Below are 22,429 nucleotides of genomic sequence, written 5' to 3' on the forward strand. Positions count from 1 at the left end.
GGAGGCGGAGGTTGCAGTGAGCCGATATCGCGCCACTGCACTCCAGCCTGGGCGACAAGAGCAAAATTCCGTCTCAAAAAAAAAAAAAAAGTCTCCTTCCTAGAGTAAAATGAGGCGACCCAGTCTGAGAGTGTGGGTACGGGGACTTCCCGCAGCCTCCCCCAGGCAGCAAGGGAAGGGAAGAAACCGAGTGTAAACGGAGGGCGAGCGTGCGGACACCCACCAGGCCCGGCCCCACCCTGCGCTCCGCGTGGCCGGGAGACGCGGCGCCTTTAAAGCACAGCGTGGGGCGTGTCCCTGGGCGTGTCCGCCCGGAGCCCCGCCCCGGGGGCTGGTAGCCTCGGCCCCCGGAGGCTGCGCCGGCTCTGGCTCAGCGGCGGCTCCGGTGGCAGCGGCGGTGGCGGCTAGGCGGGCTCGGCGGCTCCTGTCCCTCGGGCGGCTGCCCGCTCGCTGCCCAGGGCGACCGGACACACGTGGACGGCTCGGCGATGGCCCGCGCCCCGCGACGTGGCGGGCAGGCACCGGGGCGCGGGACAGCTCGGCCCGAGTGAGCCGGGGCCGCGCTCCCGCCTTCGGCCCGGGCCGCCCGGGATGGCCGTGGCGCCTCTGCGGGGGGCGCTGCTGCTGTGGCAGCTGCTGGCGGCGGGCGGCGCGGCACTGGAGATCGGCCGCTTCGACCCGGAGCGCGGGCGCGGGGCTGCGCCGTGCCAGGCGGTGGAGATCCCCATGTGCCGCGGCATCGGCTACAACCTGACCCGCATGCCCAACCTGCTGGGCCACACGTCGCAGGGCGAGGCGGCCGCCGAGCTGGCGGAGTTCGCGCCGCTGGTGCAGTACGGCTGCCACAGCCACCTGCGCTTCTTCCTGTGCTCGCTCTACGCGCCCATGTGCACCGACCAGGTCTCGACGCCCATTCCCGCCTGCCGGCCCATGTGCGAGCAGGCGCGCCTGCGCTGCGCGCCCATCATGGAGCAGTTCAACTTTGGCTGGCCGGACTCCCTCGACTGCGCCCGGCTGCCCACGCGCAACGACCCGCACGCCCTGTGCATGGAGGCGCCCGAGAACGCCACGGCCGGCCCCGCGGAGCCCCACAAGGGCCTGGGCATGCTGCCCGTGGCGCCGCGGCCCGCGCGCCCTCCCGGAGACCTGGGCCCAGGCTCGGACGGCAGTGGCACCTGCGAGAATCCCGAGAAGTTCCAGTACGTGGAGAAGAGCCGCTCGTGCGCACCGCGCTGCGGGCCCGGCGTCGAGGTGTTCTGGTCCCGGCGCGACAAGGACTTCGCGCTGGTCTGGATGGCCGTGTGGTCGGCGCTGTGCTTCTTCTCCACCGCCTTCACTGTGCTCACCTTCTTGCTGGAGCCCCACCGCTTCCAGTATCCCGAGCGCCCCATCATCTTCCTCTCCATGTGCTACAACGTCTACTCGCTGGCCTTCCTGATCCGCGCGGTGGCCGGAGCGCAGAGCGTGGCCTGTGACCAGGAGGCGGGCGCGCTCTACGTGATCCAGGAGGGCCTGGAGAACACGGGCTGCACACTGGTCTTCCTGCTGCTCTACTACTTCGGCATGGCCAGCTCGCTTTGGTGGGTGGTCCTGACGCTCACCTGGTTCCTGGCGGCCGGGAAGAAATGGGGCCATGAGGCCATCGAGGCCCACGGCAGCTACTTCCACATGGCTGCCTGGGGCCTGCCCGCGCTCAAGACCATCGTCATCCTGACCCTGCGCAAGGTAGCGGGGGATGAGCTGACCGGGCTCTGCTACGTGGCCAGCACGGATGCAGCGGCGCTCACGGGCTTCGTGCTGGTGCCCCTCTCCGGCTACCTGGTGCTGGGCAGTAGTTTCCTCCTGACCGGCTTCGTGGCCCTCTTCCACATCCGCAAGATCATGAAGACGGGCGGCACCAACACAGAGAAGCTGGAGAAGCTCATGGTCAAGATCGGGGTCTTCTCCATCCTCTACACGGTGCCCGCCACCTGCGTCATCGTTTGCTACGTCTACGAACGCCTCAACATGGACTTCTGGCGCCTTCGGGCCACAGAGCAGCCATGCGCAGCGGCCGCGGGGCCCGGAGGCCGGAGGGACTGCTCACTGCCAGAGGGCTCGGTGCCTACCGTGGCGGTCTTCATGCTCAAAATTTTCATGTCACTGGTGGTGGGGATCACCAGCGGCGTCTGGGTGTGGAGCTCCAAGACTTTCCAGACCTGGCAGAGCCTGTGCTACCGCAAGATAGCAGCTAGCCGGGCCCGGGCCAAGGCCTGCCGGGCCCCCGGGAGCTACGGACGTGGCACGCACTGCCACTATAAGGCTCCCACCGTGGTCTTGCACATGACTAAGACGGACCCCTCTCTGGAGAACCCCACACACCTCTAGCGTACACAGGCCTGGCGCGGGGTGGCTGCTGCCCCCTCCTTGCCCTCCACGCCCTGCCCCCTGCACCCCCTAGAGACAGCTGACTAGCAGCTGCCCAGCTGTCAAGGTCAGGCAAGTGAGCACCAGGGGCTGAGGATCAGGGCGGGGACCCCGTGAGGCTCATTAGGGGAGATGGGGGTCTCCCCTAATGCGGGGGCTGGACCAGGCCGAGTCCCCACAGGGTCCTAGTGGAGGATGTGGAGAGGAGGGGGCAGAAGGGTCCAGCCGGAGTTTATTTAATGATGTAATTTATTGTTGTGTTCCTCTGGACGCTGTGACTGGAATAAACCCCCACGTGGCACTGCTGAGTCCTCTCTGGCTGGGAAGGGGGGAAGGTAGGAGAGTGAGGGCCCTGCAGGAGTCTTTCTTGTAAGCAGAGCTGGCGGTGGGTGCTGGCACCCCCAATCAGGAGGAAGTCCCCCCAGAACAGCTGTGCATTGCAGGAGTCCCAGACACCACGTGTGCGTGTTTTCCCCTCCTGCCCGTCTCTGTGCTTCCAAATGGAGACAGGGACGCCTGCAGGATGTTCAGGGAATCCCCCAGGGTGACACTGCCACCTCTGGCCCCAGGGAGTCCAGTTTGAGGCTATGGATGAGTTTTCCTTCTCTGGGACCTTGCTCTCCTCATTGGCGTGGAAAGTAAAGGCGTCAGCCTGTGTCAATATTGTCACGAGGGCCCCCTCCCTGGGGCTTTGGAAAATTGCTGGTGGGTCTGCCTGGCTCCTCGGGGCGCCCACCAGGGCAGCCCCAGCCTGCTCCCTGGTGTCTCCAGATGCGGTAAAGATGAGGCTGTACTGGTCTGTGGGCCTCTGGGTAGCACGTGGAGCTGGGAAGCTTGAGTAGAGTGGGAATTGGGCCCCTAGCTCCTAAGCTTGTCAGATTTGAGTTGCTGATGGCAGCAGTGGGAATGAAGCAGTTCAGGTGGCTGTGCAGAGCTCCACACTAGGGCAGGTATGGGGAAAGGTCCCACGTCCATCTGTGTGCTGGGGTAGCTCAGGGCTGCTGGGGCCTGCCCTGTTTCTGCAGACTGGGTAGCTGGGCACGTGTGGCCATCTGGAGACCCCTATTGGCTTGGGGTCAGACCCCAGGGCCCCATCTTGGCTGCTGTGACTCCAGCCAGGTCAGAGTATTAGTTACTACTGTCCTTGGGTGCCTACTACACATGGCTGGCATTTGGTGTCAGTGCCAGGAGATCCCAGCGGTCCAGCCCTGCTGCCAGCCTCACTTTAGAGCCATGAGGAGGCTCCAGGAGGGGAGACGCTCAGGTGCTGAGGATGAATGGTGAGGCGGAGCCCCAAACCCAGGGCCTCTCGTGCCCTACCCCAACCACCAATCCCACAGGGACAAGAAAAATCCAGTGAGAATCAAACAGGTTGGGTCATGCTCCCAGGAACAAGACCATGGCGGGCTGAGGGGGTTAAGGGGTACTCCTCACAAGGCGCAGTGGTGCCCCAGGGAAACTTATAGCCCTCGCACCTGTTCTTAGGCCGTTTATTGCACGGGGAACGCCCTCTCCATCTAAATCCTTCCCTTTGCGCAGAGCACACATTAAGTAAGTCCCCATGTGCCTCTGACCAACAAAGCCAAGTGACCCTACCTTCTTGTAATGCTGCACATATGGGTTTTTTTGTTTTTTGTTTTTTGTTTAATTTGAGGCAGAGTCTCGCTCCGTTGCTCAGACTGGAGTGCAGTGGCACGATCTCAGCTCACTGCAATCTCTGCCTCCCGGGTTCAAGCAATTCTCCTGCCTCAGCCGCCCGGGTGGCATCCGCCACCATGCCTGGCTCATTTTTGTATATTTTTGTAGAGATGGGGTTTCACCGTGTTACCCAGGCTGGTCTGGAACTCCTGGCCTCAACTGATCCACCCGCCTTGGCTTCCCAAAGTGCTGGGATTACAGGCGTGAGCCACTGCACCTGGCCATGCGAGGGTCTTTGAGTGGGAAACAGAATGAGCTTGTTAGAGGCAGTAAAGTGCCCACACTGGGTGGGGGAGGGGCAGAGGCGTCAGGGAGCTGGGCTCACAGGCAGTGGAAGGAAGATGGGAAGGACCTATACCAGGGCGGGGGCAGCTGGAGCGAATGGAGAGGATTCCAGAGTCTTGGGAAGAGCAAGACAGGCGGGGTGTGGGAAAGGCAGGGGGAGGATGAGCATCCAAGGGCACCCACCTGCCCCTTCTTCCTTGCTGTCAGTGACCATGTCCTGCTCAGCAGACACCAGCCTGGTGCTGGTTTTCAGGGCAGCCAGGATGGGAGCGCAGAGAGGGGTAGCAGGGTCAGACAGGCCCCAGGGGCTGTGCTTTGAGGCCAGGACCTGGGAGGGAGGGCAGGGCCCTGCCAGCTTTCTCAGACCTGGAAGATGCTATGGAAATAAGTCCTAGGCCCTGGAGGAAAGGGAAAAAGGAAACGCAGCCCTCTCATGTGATCTGCTCACCCCACGTTTCGGAAGGGAAGTGTTTAGATGGGTTGGCCGCTGCAGCACATAGCCAGGTAGTTTGAGGCCAAGCTGGGAGTTGAACCCAAGTCTGCCTCCAGAGCTTTTGTGCGTTCCACACCAGGGATCCGATTAGGTCCTGGTGGGGAAAGGCAGGGTGTATGCCTTGGCAAGGTTATGTCCCCAGAAGCTGGGCAAAGTGGGTGGGGAGGAGACAAACATCCCTCCCTCCCACTGCCAGACCTCTCCCCACGCCCATTAAAGAACGCTCCAGGGCCAAACAAAAATACCTCGGAAACCCACATGTGCTGGCATTTGCATCGCGTGCCTGGGCCCGGGTCTTCCCCTTAGTGGTCCTGGTGCCCGGCATTTGGGTCTTCAGATGCGGCATCACACGCCCACAAGCCTCTTGGGAGGCTGAGCCTGTCCCTGTGGGTCTGCGCTTGTGTGTGGTGAGCCCGAGATCCTCCTGCTCCCAGGAAGTCGCCTGCTCAAGGAAGCAGCTCCTAGACACAGCAGTCCCAGGTGTTGAAAAGCCAGGAGGCCCAGGGCTGGGGTTAGGAGAGCACAGTTAACGGGAGGTGAGTTCCTCAGTGTCCTCGAGATGCCCTGGCCAGCAGGAAGAAGTGCCCCCTGAGTGGCTCTGTTGGAATCCAGATGCCACCTGTCAACCAAGTCTACTGACCATGTCCCCTCCCCAGAGACAAAATTTGAGGAGAAGAGTGTGCAGGACAAGGACAGGCCTCAGCTGACTCCCAGGTCATGCATGACTCAGGCCCGTCCTCAGAGATGGAGTTCCCGTGCCCCCATTTGCAGTCATCAAAGTGAAGTGGCTGCCCCACAAGGTCACAGCCTGGTGAGGCAGTGGCTAAGAGTGTGCTGAGACCGGGACATGACCAGAAGTGACCACCCAAAGGCAGTATCCTAGTGTGTGCCTGGGAAAATTACTGGAGGAGCAGGACTTCACAGAGGAAGGCTAGGAGCCCCGAGTGTCACTGTCGCCATGCAGAAAATGTACAGAGGGAGCACGGTTCTCTTCTCCAGAGCTGGAGGCTGGAGCGGATGAGCAGGAAAATTCAATTTGCTGTTGGGGCAAGCCCGCTTCCTCCAGGCAGGACGAAAATTCCCTAAGTGCTCTGCGTAGGCCCTGGCTCGCCCGTGCTTACCAAGGCCACAAAGCTGCTCAGCAGCGGAACCTACGCCCAAGGCTCAGGCCTCAAAGGCTCTTCCCATTACACCAGCTTCACCTCATTCAGCTGATCAGGAATTGGCAGTTTAATTTCTCAGTAATCGGGCCCACAGCAGTGGCTCAGCAAAATCTCTGTATTCCATTGGCGGGCGGCTGCCTAGCAGCACCCTACGCACATCAGCCAGTCGGACTTTGGTGGCGTGTCCCTATAACCCCAATCACTTGGGAGGCTGAGGCAGGAGAATTGCTTGAACCCAGGAGATGGAGGTTGCAGTGAGCTGAGACCATGCCACTGCATTACAGCCTGACCGCCCCCGAAAAAATTTTTTTTTCCCTGAGAAAGGTTTTAAACTGGCAGAAGTTTCCCCATACTGAAGGCTTAAAAACCTATTTTCACCGTAATTCCTAGTTTCAGATGAAGTTTTTCGGGGTTTTAGACGGATACAGGGCCAGGAGAGGCTTGGAGGGAGTACTTCTTTCTGTGGTTAAGAACACTGAGAGGCCCTCTGACTCTGGAGGCCAAGCCTTCAGAGGACCCAGCTCCAAGGGTCAGTGGGAAAGCAGCACTCAAGACAGCACTACCCACCCCCCACCCACCAAGAAAGAGCACAAAGAAACAGCCACCAGAATGGTTTCTTCTTTATAAACACAAGTACATGAGGTTTATTTGAAATTCCAATTTATTACAAGTTCACCCTTTAATGGGGCCCTTCCTCCTTGAAGACAATAAAAAAAACAACAACAAACAATTCAGGTGTCACTGAAGTGGGAACAAAGGATTCTCACTATGAACAAGAACAGACTGGATGTAGGAGGCAGGGGAAGCTGGCGGTGGTGGGGTTATGAAGCTGTGATGTCAGTGCCAACTCCATGCCTATAGAAGGGACGGTAAACTACCCAGCAGCCCTGGAGCAATCCTCGTCGTCCTTGGGTGGGAGGACGGGGGAAGCAGGGGCCACACTCCGCAGTTTAGTATTAAGAGGCTTGATTCTCATGTTCTGGGAGCTGCAGTCCCCTTGGTGGACTTTAATTTAAATAGGTACAGAAGAGCTTGGGTGCTCAAAATTTCCAAATTCAAAGGTGATAAAAAAGAAAAACCCTGTTTTGTACTTTTATCAAAATCCATCATAAAAGGGAAAGAAGACTACAAAGTTTTGCCTAAATATAACAACTAGAGCTAGATTTGTTGTGGGAAGGGGCTCTCAGAGCTTCTCTGCCGCTCTCTCCTCCCACCCCCCACTGACACTGACCACTGGAATCTTCAGGTTCTTGAGGAGTTCCAAGTCTGAGGTCAGAACGGGCATGGGAGGCAGCGGACGCAGCACCGCCCCCCGCCCCCGCCCCAATGTTGCTGCTTGCCTCAATGAGCCTCCAACCCAACTGCTCTGCAGGAGAGTGGATGGGCTGAGGGAGAAGCCAGGGAAGTTAGAGCAAACACATTATCATAGAAACTGTACTGTACATGTGCCAAAGCGAGATGTCAGGAGTATCTTACAAGATGTTCTTTATACAATATCACTGCTGAAACAAGCAACTTTTAATAACTAGAAAAGTCAATTTAAAAAAAAATTAAACATTTAAATTCTTCCTGCTTTTCTTCTGCTCCCCTAAGAGCTTGACTGGTATGTGGGTGGGCTGGGCTCCAACACCCCTCTGGCCAGATCCATCAAAGTAAAGGTTATATGCATGATTATAAGCAGGACTCCAGTCTCTAAGTGAAGTGCCTTAGTTTTTTTGTTTTTTGTGGTTTTTTATTTTTTTGGGGGTGGGGGGAGCTGTCACAAAGAAGGGGAAAGAGATTCAGGAATGGCTCCAGGACACGTCCCTTTACTCTGCCAAGATCAACTCAAAAGACCATAACTGTTTCATGATGCTGGTGAATACAGAATACTGTATGGCACTCACTGATACTGTCACCTGAGAGGAAGATGGGGGAAGAGACAGAGTATAGGCTTAAAGAAACAAGACCGTATATAAATACAGATTAAAAAAGAAAAATCGCCACCATCTCCCCTGTTGGCCTGATTACACCTGACCCTGCTATGTAACACAGCAATCCCTCCCCTGGAGACCAGAGGGGCTTGGCACTGTGGTGGAAGCCAGAGCAAGCGGGCCCTTAGGAAAGAAGGCAGGAACAGGAACTGGGTTCACCAGAAAAGCTAGACCCTCAGACTCCTCCTGGAAACTCTCAGAAGGGAGGGTTATGGCCCTCTTCATCCCTTAATATTTCTGGACAAACCCAATATCAAGCCCTATAAAGAGCTTTTAGAAAAACAGCATAAGCTTGGGATGACAGGCGTTTCTGGACTCCCTGCGATCTCTTCCAGGTTCTCGGTCTTCCTCGCTCGCCTCCCTCCCACCCTCCCTAGCTGTCCCCCCACCTCAGCTCCCTTACCACGGCCCTGCCTCTCTACTTCTTCTGTCTTCGTCCCCTGGACTGTCCAACGGGCTCTGGCTCACTGTCCCCTTCATCTTCAGCAAGCCTATCAGGAAACTTCTTGCGCTTCCTGCGGACATATGGGTGGCCAGGAAGGTGTTTATGCAACAGAGCCACTAGACACTGTTCTGTCTTCGCCATGCAGCTTAGCACATGGCTGCCACGGCAGTTGTAAACCTCAGCATTGGTAAACACTTGCTTCATGTCAGTAAGAAACTCCTGCACAGAGCGGTAGCTCCCACAGGAACATTTGTTCTGCACTGTCTGAAAGTCCATGGGGTGCGTGATCACATCATAGTAGTCCTCGGCCTCATCTCTGGTCACAGGCTCCCTGTGGAGAAGAACCAAATGGAGAATCTGCACAGCCTTGACGGCAGTGCCCCTGCCACTGAGACACGTCCTGAAAAGCAAGGGCTTGGCTGAGAGCCCCTCAGGGGCTCTGGAACCTTTTAGAAACAGCCAGGCCACTCCTCTCCCCTGCACCTGAGAACACAGCGCTCACCTGAAGGGCCAGCTGAAGCGGTACTTCACGATCTTGTGGAGGATCTCTTCACACTTCTGCAGCTCCAGGCTTTGCCTCCGGGAGCTCCGCTTGGTCTGAAGCACCTGGCAGCAAAGAAACAACAATGTTGTTATAGATTCAAGACAGGAGGAAGAGTGGACAGGGCAGAAAATAAGTGTATCTGCTCAAAAAAGGAAGAGAGTTCAACTATTTCCTTGGCGCAGAGGTGCTGAAACCTTCTGACATTCAAGTCAGGGAGCACCCTCGGCCCAGGTGGCAGGCATCTTCCCAGTAGTCCACTCGCTCGCCTCCCTCAGTGGGCCGCTCGCCTCCCCCTGGGGCCATGGCAATCAAAGCAGCAAAGAGCAGGCAGCGGGGGCTGCCTTTACCAGCAGTCCTGCTGGAGGTCAGCTGAAGGGGGCTACTGTCAACAGGACACCAGCTCTCAGAGAACAGGTGGACCTGGGGTTACAGAGACACCATGGAAGGGCATCAACAAGCCACTGCAGAAAGCCAAACAGGCTATCTGGGCCACCAGCAGCCAATTCTGTGGGGGTGGGGTGCCTCTGGGAAGAAAAGCAAGAGGTCCAATTCCCTTCCTGGGCTCTTCCACCGTAGACATGTGAAGGCTAAGTGGCCAAAGAGAAAAGGGGCGGGGCCTCCATTCCAGGTAGCCATAACAAAGCTGTGACTCACAGCAGAGGCCACAGAGCCCAAGGGGTGAAGGCTGGGCAAACCGAGCATCTTCTAATGCCCTATGATCTCCCGAATGGCCTGCCTTAAGCCCCTAACTCCAATTTGATCTGTCAAAACAAGCACCTTTTCAAGAGTTTCTTTTTTGTTCTTTAAAGCTCAAGTGAGATCTAAAAACTACTAAAATTACATTGGTTAAGGGGCAGAGGGGAGGGTAATGTCCCTCCCATAACAACTGTCGACTCAACAGTAAGTGAGGCTCCAACATTGCTGACATTCCCACAATGAAGACCCAGCCCCTCTGAGCCCACTGGAGACACATGGATACTATTTTTAAATCCTTAATAAGTTGCAGGCTGCCCGCTAACTAGTTTGCAGGCTACAGGAGGGGAATGCCGGACATAGCTGTTCCTGGAGGCCCTGCTGCTTCTGTCTGCCTACAGGCTCACCCATCTGCCTCCCCAGCCTCCCAAGTTTGGGAAGACGGAGGAGGGGGGAGGCTCCCCTCCCACCTGTTGCCTGATGAATTCCTAATTGCTGGGATTGGGAATAAGAAACAGAAAGGTTAGAGAAGGGATGATAAATAATTCTCACCAGCTCATCCACCTCAGCATCATCCACAGGTGGTGCCTTGGGCTGAGATCTCCTGGTAGAGTGTGGCTTCTTACCCGGGCGCCGGCCTGACCTTGCTGCAGGGGGGATGACGCTGTGCTTGCCCCGGATGGTCTTTCGAGGTCTCACTGAAACAAAAACTATGGATTCAGCACAGAACAACAGAAGGTGAAGGGAGGAGCATCTTCGAAATGGGGGAAAGGGATGCAGGGAGAATCCTTTTCCTGGACAAGGAAAGCAGTGGCCTCCTTTCGTTTTAAGGTGCTCTTGCTATTTTATTTTATCTTGCCTTACCTAACAGGACACTAAAAGGCAGTGGCAGCAGATGAAGAATGGGTGCCTTTCACCCACTGCCAAAGCCCTTCAGAGGGCCAGGTCCTTCAGTACTTCTGTCCTGCCCCGTCCTGCAGTTACTCCCAGCCATGAGGCCCCTACAGGAGTCAACTGTAAACTCTCACTCAGGAGAAGCCATCTGCTAACAGGTCAGCCTGGATTTCCCACAGCCCAAGCTCAGCCTGAGCGCATGGATGTATTTACATGTAAGATGGAACTGGGTTGTAAAACAAACCCTGTGTTGTAATTCCCAGAGTTATTCTACACTTACCATCAGAATCTTTTCAGAGAAAAGCTGGTACTTCCATGAAGGGCCACAAGGCTGCCTCATTAAATACAATTTAGGGCTAGTCCCTCCATAAGAGCCCTGCCCAGGATCCCCAATGACAGAATAGAGTATAGGCCAGGCGTGGTGGCTCATACCTGTAATCCCACCACTTTAGGAGGCTGAGGCGGGTAGATCACCTGAGGTCGGGAGTTCAAGACCAGCCTAACCAACATGGTGAAACCCCGTCTCTACTAAAAATACAAAAATTAGCCAGGCATGGTGGTGCATGCCTGTAGTCCCAGCTACTCAGGAGGCTGAGGCAGGAAAATCGCTGGAACCCGGGAGGCGGAGGTTGCAGTGAGCCGAGATCACGCCACTGCACTCCAGCCTGGGCAACAAGGATGTAACTCCATCTCACCCCGCCCCCCCCAAAAAAAAAAACACACACACACACACACAAAGGCACTGAGACTACTTGTGTCTCAGGTTTACAATAGGTGCTCAGCATCAAGCCAACTGGCATTCCTCAGTGAGCCCTGGGAAACAACGCCATGAGGATTAGCTCCAGGCTCTCCACCACCTTCCCTTGGGGAGTGGGGAGATGACACTGGACACAGAGGTCTAGGAAGGCAGTGACACGAAGAATTGAGAAATACTACTTTCCATTCTATTTCTGGATCACGATAACCCCTTCTTAGCTACTTTAGGGTCTCTAGCTCAAGCCCAGGCTAGTAAGAAAGGGTAAGAAGCTGATGCTTAGGTGCTAGAACCTTGAGCTGCACTGGGGAACCACATCTTTGGTGGTCTGAAAGATAGAGTTGACAAAAAGCTCTGAAGTACCAAATACTTCCCAGATCCTTTTGGCAAGTCGAGGCCGTGGAAACTTAGAAAAACAATTCCTTGGAAAGAGAGCTACAACGCAGAAGTGGAAAACAATCACTAGCTTAAAAATAAACAGAATCAGTATACTACCATATTCAGGATCTGCTCTCAGAGAGATCAGGCGCAGTGGCTCACACTTGTAATCCCAGCACTTTGCGAGGCCAAGGCAGGAGGATCACTTGAACCCAAGAGTTCAAGACCAGCCTGGGAAACATGGCAAGACCCTGTCTCTACAAAAAAGCCGGGCATGGTGGCACGTGCCTGTAGTCCCAGCTACTCAGGAGGATGAGGTAAGGAGGAGTGCTTGAGCTTGAGAGATCAAGGATACAGTGAGCAGTGATCATACCAGTGCACCCTAGCCTGGGCGACAGAGCAAGATCCCCATCCCAAAAAAAAAAAAAAATCTGTTCCCAAACAAAGGTGTGCCCAAGTCACTGACTGACCAACAGAAGAGGATAACCCTGAATGCAGGACTGATGGGCCATCTGTTCACTTACCCTAGGATTACCTGAAAAATCAGGCGTAGTGAACAAACAAAAAGAGCCCATATGAACGTGAGAGCTTAAGGTGTCCCACATCACACCTCTGGAGTATGGGGGGGGCGGAAAGTGGGAGGATAGGAGAAGACGTGCAAGCCCAAAGTCATTAGGTTTTGGCAGTCTCACTACAGTAAGAGACTGGTCATGCCAGGCATCCTCTCTCTCACTCCTTATACCAAGTATGACCATTCAGAGCTGCTATGATCTTGGGAACTGTACCACTGCTTCAAAAGCTCATTAGAATTTTGCTGTGGTCTGTTTTCTACAAACCTGTAAAGAAAAGTGTATTGGCCGGGCATAGTGGCTCATGCCTGTAATCCCAGCACATTGGGAGGCCGAGGCAGGCAGATCACTTGAGCTCAGGAGTTCGAGACCAGCCTGGCCAACGTGGTGAAACTCCATCTCTACTAAAAATACAAAAATTAACCAGGTGTGGTGGCAGGTGCCTGTATACTCGGGAGGCTGAGGCAGAGACTGAGGTAATCTGAGGTCATACCACTGCACTCCAGCCCAGGCAACAGTGAGACCATCTCAAAAAAAAAAAAAAAAAAAAAAAAAAAAAGTGTATTTTGGAAAGAGGGAGGCTGCTAAAAGAAAGGCTAGACTGGAGGACATTAGCCACAAACACCAGACTCTCCAACAGTCATGAGCAATGAACATGAGAGAATGAGAGTCAATGCAGTGAACACAAAAGATGATGCCTTTTTTCCTACTGGCATTTAGTGAGAACAGATCTGAACCTTCCTAACATCCTTCCACCTAAGCCTTCAAATAATCAATCATCTGTTTTCAAACCAGCAAAGCTATAACCCTGCACACTGCAGGGGAGGAGAAAATCACTGTAACCAGACAGAAAAAGTCACTTGCTGAAAGCAGCGATAAAACAACAGCCAAAAGAACAGTTAAGAGATGGCCATGGGCCGAGATCTTCCTTCCCCATTGTCCCCATAGGCCGAGGAGCTGAGAATCAGCAGCCTTGGTATAAATATACTTGGGACCATGAATTCTACTAAATCTTAGAGCAAGTGGGTTGATGTTACTGAGATCAAGCCACCTTCCCTCCTACCAGGCAGGAAGTTAAACGCCATCTTGGAAACCCATTTAAACCCATGGCAGCTAAGTTACGCCACAGTCACAACATGAGAGAAAAGGAAGAGAGCAAGCCGGCCACACTACCTACTGCCAAGCCAGTCTTTCCAAGTGTTCCAAGCTTAGAAGACTGTGAAATCAACTACAAAGGCAGACAAAATACTTACAGCGCAAACCAGCCACCTCATAATCTTCTTCCTCCTCCTCCTCTTCTTCCTCCTCTTCCTCTTCATCACTCTCATCATCTTCACTGTCTTCAGAAGCAGACTCTTCAGTATAGTTCCTGTGGGTAGAAAAAATAATGTAGGGAACACAGTTGTAGCCCAAAGTGGTCCTAAGAAGGGCTCAAATCCCACAGGGATCAGGAAACTTCTCTTCACAGACTACATATGTATGACATATGATAATACAGGGAGGGAACCTGAATGTAAGCCAGGAGTTTTTCACCAAAATGAAAAACCAAGTTTCAACAGCATGCCTCATGCCTCCTTCTGCCAGGCCACAGACAGTTTGGACAAGATACCAATGGCAACAGAAATCAAGACCAAAATGCAATCCTACCCTTCTCCACACAAAGCAATACAAAACACTGTTTCTGTTGTCTCACAAAAAGAGCCAGATAATGTAATACATCAGGTACTAAAAGCTGTCCCCACCTCTGAGGTAGACTGAAAGAATAAACAGAGCCCAGACAGGTGTGACTTCACCTTGATGGCCCCCTTCCAGGAGCTGACACAGCTTGCAGATGACCATAACATCAAAGCAGTGGTAATCCCAGCTCGGAACAGCTGGTCCAAAGCCCCACCATTTCAGAGCAACATGTCTCATCTCTAAGTGCAGCTGGGATGGAGTGCGAAAGAACCTGCTAATACTGTTAAGGTGGGGTCAGGATCAAACAGCTCTGCCCCTTAGAAGGAAGCCCAGGCCAGGCACCGTGGCTCACGCCTGTAATCCTGACACTTTGGGAGGCTGAGGCAGGCGGATCACCTAAGGTCGGGAGTTCGAGACTAGCCTGACCAACATGGAGAAACCCCATCTCTAATAAAAATACAAAATGAGCTGGGTGTGGTGGCGCATGCCTGTAGTCCTAGCTACTCGGGAGGCTGAGGCCGCAGAATCGCTTGAACCTGGGAGGCGGAGGTTGCAATGAGCCAAGATCGCGCCATCGCACTCCAGCCTGGGCAACAAGAGCTAAACTCCGTCTCAAAAAAGAAGCCCAAGCCACAGTACCTATAAGCTGCACATTTTACAACCCCAAATTTCAATGTGGAAAACAGTATTATCTTGGCAAATACGAGGTGTCTCCTCTTTACAAGGCCCTGTATTTGGCCTTATTGAGATTCCAGTAAAAAACAAAGCACCGCCTCTACTCTCAGGGCATTCATAATCTCATGGGAGACAGACATGTATAAAACCAGAGACAAGATCCATGCACCAAAATACTACTTCAGAGAATGGAGGTTCAGCTGGAACACAGAGGAGAAACCATGAAGCCTAAGGATGCAAGCACTTTTCAAAAGAGCAGTGAAATTTTAGCAAAGCCATGGGCAGTTTACCCACTGGGAATTCTGGGCAGAGAATGTTCCCAGCTGGGAGAAAGGCACAAGAGGCAAGGATGAACAATAAACAGTCTATAACAAGCACACAAATATGGGATCTAAAGCTAATAAAAACCCAAGCTGGTATTGTGTAAGAGTCTCAGAAGTGAGGCCAGGAATTGGGACTTTATTCTAGAGGCAATGGGAAGACTAGAAGTTTGTGATCAGGAATGTGAGCAGATCTTTGCCTTGTGCACAGCATTCTGGTATTGCAATAGTTGTGTGGATAAGACGGGAGAAGACGTGATACAAGAAAGAGGAGTTGAGAAGCCACCAAAGGAGCCCAGGTGACAGATGTAGAAGGGACAAATGACAGCAGAGGCCATGGAGAATGGAGAGCAAGAAACTGGATCATAAAACATCTGGGCATTGGATTGATATCATGGCAAATTAATGGGTTTGTAGGATCAGGGAGAGATGTTCATTTCCAAGTTGACACCCAAGTTCTACTCATGATAGGGAAGAAAATAATATGTATGGGTAAGGAAGGTAATGAGTGTGAGATTTTTAGCAGTGGGTGATAGCAGAAGTAATCATGAAGACACAGGAAGTGGGCAACAGGAGGCTAAAGGCAGAGAGAGAGATTTCATTACTTGAGAAGAAGGCATGATCAAGAAGACAGAGAATGTGGCTGGCAGTGAAAACTAGAAATGTCAACATTCAGCTAAAATTAGCTCAGAGTCCTTTGAGCTCCTATTGAAGTACTGTAAATGATCAGGCTCTGTACCCAAAAGATGAACTTAAAGCTCCTTAGACTCATTCTGTTTGAATAACTCAAGCTTAATTATAACAGCTATTCATATTTATTCATTCAATTATTTTTAAAAGAAAAGATTCTCACCTGCCACGGGAGTTGCGCCTGGCAGTAGCGGGCTGGCAAGCTGGGCACTGCCACTCACCATCTGGTACTTCATAGAGGGCCGGCCTCAGACAAAACAGGTGAAAGGCTTTATTACACTCATCACACAAGATCAATTTGTCATCCTCACCTGCAAAGAAATAAACGTGAATAGCATTGTTGGGAGCACAGTAGCAGTCAATGAGCTGTAAGGAAGAGGCAATCACCCTACAATTCACGGCACACGAGGAGACATGTTCCATAGAATGCTACCCAGTTGTTGCTTTGTAAATGCAGGCATTTTCTAAAAAGAAATGTAGCATAACTTAGACTACAGATAATTTAGGAAATCAGGTCTCCTAATTCATATCCCAAAACCTACCCATGGCTAAGACAGAACAGTTAACAATTACTAAGAGGCACAAAAAACCCAAGTGAGAGCAGGAAATTTTGCTGCTTTTTTGACCTCCCCAAACGTTTCTCAACTTATGCCTGATGGGTTCTCTCTCTCTTTTTTTTTGGAGACAGAGTCTTGCTCTGTCACCCAGGCTGGAGTGCAGTGGCGCAATCTCGGCTCACTGCAACCTCCGCCTCCTGGGTTCAAGTGATTCTCCTGCTTCAGCCTCCCACAGTGCTGGGATTACAGGCGTGAGCCACCACGCCCGGCCCCTGATGGGTTCCCTTAAACCATGTGGTTTTTTACATTTGAAAAAGTGTTGTGCTGAGTCAACTTAACATGGTCATCTCTCCTTCCAACCTTCATTCTAGAGCAATTGAACGCTTTACAGCAACTGAATGATTTTACGTAGATCTTTTCATCTCTAACCTAACTCAGAAAATAACCCTAGCCACTGAAAAGCCAATCACTAAGGGGCTTCTAACCATGAAGTTCCTTTTGCACATATGAGACTGCATGCCACCCACTGTACCCGGACTGCCTCCTGCTGAAAGCACATATCTTACTTCACAGATGACTAAAGTTCTGAGCCAATCAAAGGATTTAAAACTAAACTAAAACAGTTAAAAGGATTAACTAATTTTGTCTTCTGTAGAAAATCAGAAGATTGAAGAGATCAACTGCTTTTATGTTATGCTCTAAACTGAGGAACAAAGGGCCTGCTCTGATTCCCTGGCATGACATTTCAAAGACTGGCATGTTACAGACCTCCAGGAGAGTAAAATCTATACCACCACACTTATATTCTGTGTACACAAAATTCTTTTTGGTAGAAATGAAGATCTTGGGGATAGAAATCCTACTCCCTAATATACCCACATAAGCAAATTTGATTTAAATATACCTTTCTTTCGACAAACTTTGCACCTAGCATTTTCTGCGGACATATCCCACTTGATACAGGCATCAAGCATCCCAAGCAGCACGTGCATCCTGGAGAAAGTCTGAGCTTCCCGGATTGCTGTCTTCCATTTCTCCAGTGCAGATGCAACCTAAACAGAGACCAAACCAGGCCAGCATTACTACACTGACCAAAGACACTCAGAGAGAACTAGCAACAGGGGACAGTATGAGAGAATTCTGAGCACACTTGCCTCCTGGAACTTCACTAATCTAAACCATTTATTCTTATAAAAGGCTCCAAAGGGTGAAAAAAAACTTGCCAAAGGTCACACAGAGATGCAGTGGAGTGGGTGGATGACTGGGGACAAGCATCTTCTAGGGAAATCCACCTAACAACTCAGTATAATTTAAAAATAGGATCACCTGTATGCTGTAAATGCTATAATGCAACAATTTTAGACAGCTAATAAAACTCTGATTTAAAAGATAATCAATAACCTACCGCAACACCACCAATCCAATACCACAGCTGGATTTCAATGCCCTGCCCGAAGCAAAGAAGTTCTTGTGAAGTAATGAATCTCCTAAATGAAAACAGCCAGTTATCCTGGAAGGCCATGGGCTTTAAAATACAGGTGCCAAGGAACAAAGATAGTTGATTCTGTTCCAAAGTGGGGTACTACACAGGCTGGGGTGAGGGATGAGGGGAACAGGACTGCTTTTTTTCTTTCCTATAGAAATAGAGAATCACAGGGAGCCTTGTGTGTATAAATTAATGAATAACAAGGATAAGTAATACAAACACACACACAAAAATCTACATTTAAGAAGCTGCTAAAGTTCAACTGGAAACTAATTCATTCCTTACTCCAACCTCTGTTGTAGGTATTTCATCTACTTTGAAAAACAGCAATCTCCTTCCTTACTTTTGCAGAGTTCCTCAGTAAATTGAGGTCCACAATCACAGCTGCCTTGCTGTCTTCTCCCCTGATAAACAGAGCTGACAGACACTACTGCAGATTCTTTTCTTGAGAGGATAACCTGAATCTTTTCAATGGAATATCAATGTAAGAATTTTAGGTTCGGTTCTTTAAAAGTGCTTGAGAACTGGCAGGGAATGACTACAAATGGGCTTTGCTGTCCTCTAGCGGACACTCACATGTAGTGCACACAGTATGGAAGAAAACAGTCATGGGCAGTCCTGCTTTTTACTATTTCCTATGAATTATAAAATCTGAGCATCCAATAGCTCATCTGACCTCATTAAAACTTTTTTTAAATTTGAAGGTGTTTTCGGGAATAGGCTTATTTAACCTCTTTTTTTAAAAAACAGATTTTAAATAGTATCATACAATAGGTAGCCCTTGTAACTGGCTTCTTTCACTGAGCATGTTTCTAGGTTCATTCACAAAGCATGTAACAGTACTTCCATCAGTTTTATTGCTGAACAATATCTCATTGAATAGACATTCCACATTCTGTTTATCCATTCATCAGCTGACAGATACCTGGGTTGCTTCTGTATTTGGTTATTCAGAATCACCCCATCTTACGATGGGTCAGACCTATGACTTCACAATGGTGCAAAAGTGATACACTTTCAGCTGGGCGTGGTGGCTCACGCCTGTAATCCCAGCACTTTGGGAGGCTGAGGCAGGTGGATCACAAGGTCAGAAGTTTGAGACCAGCCTGGCCAATATGGTGAAACTTGGTCTCTACTAAAAATACAAAAATTAGGCAGGTGTGGTGGGGTGTGCCTGTAGTCCTAGCTACTCGGGAGACTGAGGCAGAAGAATCGCTTGAACCCAGGAGGCGGAGGTTGCAGTGAGCCGAGATTGCACCACTGCACTCCAGCCTGTGTGACAGAGCGTTCATCTCAAAAAAAAAAAAAAAAAAAAAAAAAAAAGTGATACACATTCAGCAGGCTCCTCAACTTATGATAGGGTTACACCCAGATAAAACCATCATAAATTATAAATACTGTAAGTCAAACAATGGGTTTATTGGGACATAGCCCCATCCTAAATTCAGGAGCATCTGTAATCAGGATGTCAGGACAAACGCCACCAAAGTAAACAATCAAACAAAACCCAGGATTTTGCCAAATAATATATCAGTCTTTTCTATTTAATTCAATAAAACAAAATAAGCATTAAAAACTGAAATCAACCACTGTTACAAAAAGAGATTTGAGAGACAATCCATTTTTATAAATAAGGAAGCTGAATCCCAGATTAGAGACTGATAAAAGCTCACGCAACAGCCTAGTGTCAGTTGAAAAAACTTTGACCCTTGCTAAGTGGAAACCTTCAAAGCAAAGAGCAGTGGAAAATTTCAAAGCTGTGGCTGAGTTGACCTCTGGTGGGGAACCACAGGCATAATGCCATTTTAATGCAGAACATTGCTGAACTACTTAGTAGGCAACCTAGTTGATTTTCCAAGAAACTCTTCCATGCTTTCCATTTCTGTACTGTGTCTGGACCTGCAAAGTTCTCACATTTTCCTCCCCAACTAAGCTAAGAACAAGTCTCATCTGACAAACTAAAATGAGTTTACTTCACTGCGGAACACAGTACTCAAGAAGTTAATGAGAACCCTACAGTGATGGGTGAGTTCTCAATGAGAAGGAAGCACTGTTGCAGGAAAAGAAATGGAAAGGACAGACGTGACTCTTGGACAGATCACATCAAGAAAGAGACTCTTCTGTATTGAACTTGAGTTAAAAACAAAACCTATGTAGTAGTAAGACTAAAACTTAAGCCTAATGAGAAGAGAGTTAGCTAAGGAGACTAGTTAACTGTTTAATATCTTAAACATCTAAAAGGTTACCTAGGTGCTATATACAACCATTTGAAAGGAACAAAGGGCCAGATGTGGTGGCTCCTGCCTGTAATCCTAGCACTTTGGGAGGCCAAGGCAGGTGAATCACTTGAGCCCAGGGGTTCAAGACCAGCAACATGGTGAAACCTTGCCTCTACAAAAAATACAGAAAAAGCCGGGTATGGTGGCACATGCCTATGGTCCCAGTTACTTGGGAGACTGAGGTAGAAGGACACCTGAGCCCAAGAGTCTGAGGCTGTAGTGAGCCAAGATCACACCACTGCACCCACCAGCCTGAGTGACAGAGTGAGACTCTGTTATTCATTCATTCATTCACAAATAAAATAAAATAAGCATAGGCTGGGCATGGTGGCTCACGCCTATAATCCCAGCACTTTTGGAGGCCAACATGGGAGAAGCACTGGAGCCTAGGAGTTCAAGACCAGCCTGGGCAACGTAGGGAAACCCCTTCTCAATAAATAAATAAATAAATAAATAAATAAATAAATAAATAAAAATTTAAAAATTAGCCAGGAATGGTGGCAGGCACCTGTAGTTCCAGCTACTTGGGAAGCTGAGGTGTGAGATCACAAGCCTGGAGTTTGAGGCTGCAGAGAGCCTGGGCAACACAGTGAGACCCCATCCCAAAAAGTAAAGAAATTTTTTAAAATTAAAGAAACACAGGAAGGTAAAAACTAAATCCCAGCAAGATAATGACATACCACATAGTAAGTGTCTCAGCTTAAGTCATGAATTAAACCTTTATCTAAACTGAATTTTCTTTCTCCACCCTGCTTACCTCTTATCCAAAATTATCTCCCCCATATCACATATCATCCTCAGCCTCAGGAAGACATGTAGGGGGAACATAACAACTATGTATAAACATTTGACAAGCTTTGGAAAGGACAGCAGACTCACTCTATGTAAATGGGGAGGACAAACAAGAACCAGCTGTCAGTGACAAAGAGCCCAATTTCAGCTCAATCTGAAAAGGCCTATGCTGCCCCTCCCATGACCTGATCCATTCCTACACATTCTTCAAAACCCATCCTCTCTTCCCTCTGGTAAGTTTTCTCTAGTGTATCCTGGGTATCCCTCACAGTGAGCCTGAGTACTGCTGTTTCTCATCATGACTGGTCACACCACAGTAAGCATCCCCTGCCGGTCTCTCACACTCAAATTGAGTTCCCTGAAGGCAAGAACTTAAGGCTTCTTTTTTTTTGAGATGGAGTCTTGCTCTGTTGCCAGGCTGGAGTACACTGGTGATCTCGGGTCACTGCAACCTCCACCTCCTGGGCTCAAGTGATTCTCATGCCTCAGCCTCCTGAGTAGCTGGGACTACAGGCTCGTGCCACCACACTCAGGTACTGTGTGTGTGTGTGTGTGTGTGAGTGTGTGTGTGTGTTTTTTTTTTAGAAGAGACTGGTTTTCACCATGTTGGCCAGGCTGGTCTCGAACTCCTGACCTCAAGATCCGCTCGCCTCAGCCTCCCAAAGTGCTGGGATTACAGGCGTGAGCCACTGCACCCGGTCCTGAACTTAAGGCTTTTTTACTCATCTCTATAAAACCTCCAAACTTACTAGTGACTGGCACAAGCAGGGCTTTACCAGATCTTTGTGAAAAAAAAAGGAAAGAAGGCAGGGAGAGGCAAATCTAAAATTAGGGACAAGTATTCCGCACTAAATAATGGTTAGGACCTCTCCCATAATGTAGTGTTGTCAAATTCTTTTCTTCACAAGTAATCTTAAGCAGAAATCGAATACACAAAACAGACAAAAATGGAGCTGCCAGTTATTCTAGTAAGTTTCATATTTATTAATAAGTAATACAAAAATTGAAAGACCAAATGTGGCTGAACGAGGTGGCTCATGCCTGTAATCCCAGCACTTTGGGAGGCCAGGGTGGGTGGATCACTTCAGCCCAGGAGTTCAAGACCAGCCTGGCCAACACAGCAAGGCCCCGTCTCTATAAAAAATTTAAAAATTAGCTGGGCGTGGTGGCACTCGCCTATAGTCCCAGGTTCTCAGGTCAGGCTGAGGTGGGAGGATCACCTGAGCCCAGGAGTTTGAGGCTGCAGCGAGCCATGACTGCACCACTGCACTCCACCCTGGACAGTTAAGTAGAGACCCAGTTTCTAAAGAAACGCAATAAAATAAGAACAGAGCAAATATGACATCAGGTAGATCTGTGTGGACTAACAGGACAGAGGGGACAGATGTTTAGGATATACTGATAAGTGAGAAACTGAAGAGTATTATGCACAGTTAAGTTTCCACTTTTAATAAATCCAACAAATCTTTGTATATACATAAAAAGGACACCAAACTATTAAAAAAGTGACATCCTTGGGCAGTGAAACTAGGGTGGGAGTTATATATTTTACTTACCTCTCATTTTATTTACTTACAATAATAAAGCATGCTACATTTAAAAATAAAAAGTGAGGAAACTGGGTATCTAATATGAAAAAAATGAAGCTGAAGCCTTAC

General features: G+C 50.3%; 2 protein-coding genes across 3 annotated transcripts in view; one reads left to right on the forward strand and one right to left on the reverse strand.

Moving 5' to 3' along the window:
• Positions 1-355: 355 nt before the first annotated feature.
• FZD9 (frizzled class receptor 9) lies at positions 356-2,707 on the forward strand. Its single transcript, XM_003276598.3, has one exon. It carries the CDS (start codon positions 592-594, stop codon positions 2,365-2,367), a length of 1,776 nt encoding a protein of 591 aa, XP_003276646.1. The 5' UTR covers positions 356-591; the 3' UTR covers positions 2,368-2,707.
• A 3,955-nt stretch (positions 2,708-6,662) lies between these two features.
• The window catches only part of BAZ1B (bromodomain adjacent to zinc finger domain 1B), an 83,529-nt gene continuing 67,762 nt past the window's right edge, over positions 6,663-22,429 (reverse strand). Inside the window, exons 14-20 of one of the 2 annotated variants that reach the window (XM_003276597.4) lie at positions 17,119-17,266; positions 15,821-15,968; positions 13,549-13,664; positions 10,253-10,398; positions 8,966-9,069; positions 8,422-8,794; positions 6,663-7,943 (exon numbers count right to left, since the gene is read on the reverse strand). In XM_003276597.4, the coding sequence (XP_003276645.1) occupies positions 8,437-8,794; positions 8,966-9,069; positions 10,253-10,398; positions 13,549-13,664; positions 15,821-15,968; positions 17,119-17,266 (1,020 nt within the window). In that variant the 3' untranslated portion in view covers positions 6,663-7,943; positions 8,422-8,436. Of the gene's footprint in view, positions 8,795-8,965; positions 9,070-10,252; positions 10,399-13,548; positions 13,665-15,820; positions 15,969-17,118; positions 17,267-22,429 lie in introns of both variants that reach the window. The other variant, XM_030796298.1, reaches the window with a different exon arrangement.

This window comes from Nomascus leucogenys, chromosome 17, assembly GCF_006542625.1.
Source record: "Nomascus leucogenys isolate Asia chromosome 17, Asia_NLE_v1, whole genome shotgun sequence".
In the NCBI taxonomy this organism is placed as follows: domain Eukaryota; kingdom Metazoa; phylum Chordata; class Mammalia; order Primates; family Hylobatidae; genus Nomascus; species Nomascus leucogenys.